General features: G+C 39.7%; 1 protein-coding gene across 1 annotated transcript; it reads right to left on the bottom strand.

Annotated features, from left to right (window-relative positions):
- Positions 1 to 234: 234 nt before the first annotated feature.
- Positions 235 to 3,825, bottom strand: gamt (guanidinoacetate N-methyltransferase). The gene is made up of 6 exons (XM_079350132.1): positions 3,454 to 3,825; positions 1,938 to 2,083; positions 1,756 to 1,819; positions 1,420 to 1,487; positions 1,009 to 1,119; positions 235 to 471 (listed from the first exon to the last, which is right to left on the bottom strand). Exons 1-6 carry the CDS (start codon positions 3,629 to 3,631, stop codon positions 331 to 333), a joined length of 708 nt encoding a protein of 235 aa, XP_079206258.1. The 5' UTR covers positions 3,632 to 3,825; the 3' UTR covers positions 235 to 330.
- Between the last annotated feature and the right edge of the window lie 1,093 nt (positions 3,826 to 4,918).

Here is a 4,918-nt window from a genome sequence, read left to right as displayed (position 1 = left end):
GGTGAAAATGCACCTTTGTTGGTGTCTTGTTGTGTTTTTGCAGCTGTGATGAATAAATTGTACCGATAAGCTGATGCAGCAAAGACTGCTGGGAGAGAACAGCTACATTAACATGCCGAAAGCTTTATCTCCGGCCGAGAGGTTTGTCTAGTCTGAGGTCGACAATAAGCCACAAGGGAATAGAACCTATACTTAAATATAAGGACAATAAGTCAAGCACTTAGTAAACTGATATCAGTTGGATGGATTTATTTATTGAAATATCGCGAATGAGGAGGTCACTTTGGAAGGCACGTTGGAGTAAAAAAAAAAAGGTTGCAGCAATGGACTTTACTCCTTGACAACAGTGGGAGTGATCATCTTATTGAAGGAATAGTATTTGCAATCACTGGGTGGTGCAATGTCCATGGTGGTGGTGCTAATCTTCTCCTTCTTGAAGCCGGCTTGGAGCAGATGAGGCATCTGGGTCTCCTGAAAATCATTAACAGACGGCTCGAGTCAGCTCTGACAGGTTTATCAGTGACCTTGAAGTAGTTGAAGGATGAAAGTGGAGATGAACTCAGCTCAACTTTAACATTCAGAATCAGTGCTGAGCGAAGCGAATCCATATCAAAAACATATCTCGACACAGTTTGGAACATTTTTATACTCAAGGACAAGAAGAACAATCAGGAAACACACACTCACCATTCAAAAACAAAGATGCTTTTCAGTTCAACCAGTACCGCTGACAGGAGTCATGAATGTAGGTTTTCAAAGTTTTCAATGTTCACATCATTCTTAATTAAGTGATACTTTGTAAACTGGAATTTGGACATAAACGTTGTTTGAATCAGTGTTTTGAAAACATCACTCAAGCTAAAATACCCTTAGTGTTTTACCATTGTGGTGATTTTCACATGAATAGGATCTCTGTTGCATGGGTATAAGTATAAGTTATTATGGAACAGAAGTAATACGGTTACATTTTGGGTAATTAGAGAATAATGTGAATTGAAGGGGACCAACCTCAAACATCTTCTCAATGTTGTCGTATTTTGTCTTGAGCAGCTCACCCCAGGAGGTCAGGTTGCAGTAGGTGAGGACACCGCCGGTCTTCAGCAGCCTGTGAGCATGACCCTGCAAAGTGACACACACAAAACCAAATCAACCAGTCCTTTAGCTTTGAAAGGATGTGACCTGAAGCAGACAAACAGGCCACAGTGTGTGCACCACATGAAGCCAAATGTACGACTCGTGCCTGAACACCTTGACAATAAGGCATTCAAACTGTGAAATGACGAGTTTGGAATGAATATTCTGTATCCTTAATCAACTTTTCGTGCAAACAATTCAAAGTATTTGTAGTAATCCTCCTCCTGAATTTTAATCCCCTCAGTGCAGGGTTGTATGAAACTAAGTGAAGTCTTAACTACCCACCTTGATAAAGTCAAACTGGTGAGTGTGCCATGTTTCCTCTGACAGAGGGTATGTGTCATACAGGATACCTGGTTAGAGAGGGAAATAGTGGTGTTGAATGAATGATGCATCCCTTTGTCAACGTGGTGGTACCTTAAAAATGTATTCCTAATAATTTGATTAAGCATCATGACAATAACGTTGTTTTGATGTTAAGAAGTCTACACATACAGTTTGATTTACATTAAATATCTACTTCAAATTACTTCAAAACAAAGAGGAATTTCTGAATTTAAGGAGTCATTTAAGAAGCATAACTGTGAGCAAAATTCTGCCCGGTCTGGTATGATATCTTACCATCAAAGTGGTTGGCTGGCAGTGTGGGGACAACTTCCTCCCAGAGGCCCTTCAGAGGGACGACCTGCAGCAGCAGAGAGAACAATTTCACCCACAGTAAATTAGACCTGCAGGCAGTAACACACATGCAACAAAGATATCTGTCATATACTAATATGGGTAGATTGAACTGGCCTACTAACCTTATGTGGCTGAGATTTGGCCCAATTCTCCAGTCTGGCAAAGACGCCATCGTTGCACTCGATGATCCAGTGCTCCTCGATGGGGAAAGACTCAATTTTTGTGGCAGCAATGGCCATGCCAAAACCAATCTCCAGAACCCGACCACCTTTAAGACACAGCAGCAAACAACAACTAAATAAAATAATATTTTATTTAGCTGAAGCTTCCCAGTGACGTAATTCCAGTCAGTTTATGTAGATTTTAAAAGCAAACAAAACAGGAATAAAAGCCTTTTTTATTTATTTATTTTGCACTTTTATGTTCAGATTTCAGTTGAAGCTATATTTTGAAACTCTTATGGCCTTGCCGGACTTAGGTCCATATTCTGTGATCATTTTGTTGTTGTTAAAAGGTTGAGCTTTTCTCCCTCTGTTGGGAGGAGTGCTTGTATGATGTGATTGGACAGAAAGGCCAAAGGGTTTCATTTCACGTAGCATATAAATAGATGAGGGCTATTTGTTAACTGCCCCCTTCATACTAATTTATTGGGATTGTATAAGCATTTTATTGCAACATTCATTTAATACATTTGTGTATACATCAAAGACAAATTGACCCAAAAACTGAATGCAGCTGAAAAAAATTCAGGTAAAGAATTAAAATAGAGAAATACATACAAATATATTTCATAATCATGCAAAATGCATGTCAGAGTCCAACTACACTATAGGTGTCATGCCAGTATAAGGGAAACGTGCATTTGAACAGTGTTGTGCAGACAGTTTCAGTGCACTTGCTTGTCCCTTCCCACATGTCTGCGAGGGTGTGTGGATCAGTCTATTTTCACACAAAGCTGAGAGCAGATGAGCTGTTTCCTCCTGCAGTTCTCTTGGTCAGTTCCCATGTGTAGAGTAACAGCTGCTGTTGTATTCACAGAACACCATGCTGCTCAAACACTCAAACGTGTCATCTCAGTAAGACTACGAGAGAGCAATGAAGGAGAAGACTGAAACATGTGTAAATACATAAATAAAAAAAAGCAATCTTGCAAAATGACATCTTTTTTTAAAGTATGTTTCACAACATACTTGAGACTGAAAGTATCATAGATTATTGTTTTCCATCTGTCATAAAAAGCTGACTCGACTGTTTTATTTAAAGGCCGATATAAAAAAGGTTTGAGCCTAGTAAAAAAAAAAAAGTGTGATACTTTTTAAAAGGTCCATTCCCCAAAACAAAATTTTTAAACAAAATACTTTAACTGAAAAAAGAAACATCACACTTCATATTTTTAAAGCATAAAAGTGATATAAAAGTGTTTAAAGTTATTTTCACAGAAAGGAAACTTTAAAATAGATAGTGCCAGACAGTTTACAATACTAATATGAACATGTTATGAGTTACAGTTGCATTCAGACACTTGTAGGAGACGCTGGGCATTTTTTCCCTCTCAGAATGGAGTCCATTATCGGACCCATATGCCCAATGAATCACCGTGTCCGATAATGGATGATTTAATCAAACCTTCACTTTTACCTTTTGAGGCTGCCACCGTTGACAGGGAATGCATGTACGGGGTCTCCCAGCGTTCCATCACGGGTTTACCCATGATCTCCAGGTGAGTATCGGTCTCATTGTAGCCGGCGCTCGCGTCATGCCAGGAGGCCTTGCATGTCTCTCCCTTTGAGAAAATGGGCTGAGCAGCAGAGGTCATTTTGTTGGATGTGGAGGCGGCGGTTGTTGTTTGTTTCTAGTAAACGGTTTGGCAGACTGTGTCTTTACTCAGAAGAGAGTGAAAGGCAGGACGCGGTGGTTTATAACGGGCTCTGAGTTGCTGACGCAGCTGAAGTTTCACTACAGGTCAAAAGCGCACACACATTCTTGGAGTAAAAACCGAGGCAGCAGTGCCCAAGATCCTTTGTTTAGAAGATGACTCACTCAACGCTAAAATACTGACCCTAGCTATCACCAGGCAACCTCCAGTGTTGAACAGTTAAGCCAGTGTGGAAGTGCACAACCATGCAGTCAGCCGTTTAGTGTGCGCTTGTGCCTGGTTTCAGAAGCACTGGAACTCACATATACACATCTATTAAAAAGCCTGTTTTCAAAACATAAATTCAATCGTTTACAGCCTGATTTAAAAAACAAAATTGATCAGATCATGTCTTGATCACACTGTACAGGGATGACTATCTTTGAATAACTCATGCATTTTGATTTTATTGATAACAGTTATTAACAATGAGGCATGCTTACCTGATTGACAGGAAGATGCAATGTAAGTTGAGTCTGTCATTAGGTTGACTGAAAATCAGGGTGTGACAGCCTTTGCAGCATAGCGACAAACCACCATTGATGGGTTTCTTACAATTATAATTCTGTCAGTGAAGACAAATGCACATCACTGCATCTGGATATACACAGAATTACAAATAAATGTAAAAAAGATTAAGTTAAACATTCAGACACGGGGCATTTGGAGTAAGAAGTAAACTACCCCTTTTGAGCACATTGCTCACTTTAAATTGTCAATATTGGGTTTTTTTTTAATTATTATTTCAAGTTTTTTTCTCTCTACAGCAGGCTCACCCAAAGCAATAGTCGGGCCCCTCAACAGCTCAGTGAAAGAGCCCTTCAATATCAGATTTTATTTGTCAATACAAGAGACCATGGCAACTAAAATCATGAGTATCATATTCCAGTTAGAGCTGACAAATATTGATCACCATTTAATTATACTGCGTTGTACCTTCCAGAAACTGCAGTATTTAGTAAAGGGCAGCAATAAAGGGAATGTTGTAAATGTAGGAAATACAATGCTATCCAGCAACCCAATTACAGGGCTTGTAGTTTTGTCGTTTCAATAAAGTAAAATTCAATAGGTCATTGCTTAAATTAAGGATGGACAGGATGGTTTTTGCTAACCTCCATGGGCCGGGCCACCTGTGCAGCTGGACCACAGAAAGACCACTTCCCACCTTTCCCCTCGTTATGGGCAGCC

This window comes from Symphodus melops (assembly GCF_947650265.1).
Source record: "Symphodus melops genome assembly, chromosome: 8".
Lineage (NCBI taxonomy): Eukaryota > Metazoa > Chordata > Actinopteri > Labriformes > Labridae > Symphodus > Symphodus melops.
The sequence above is the reverse complement of the archived record's forward strand: the minus strand, read 5'-3'. Positions and strand labels throughout refer to the sequence as shown.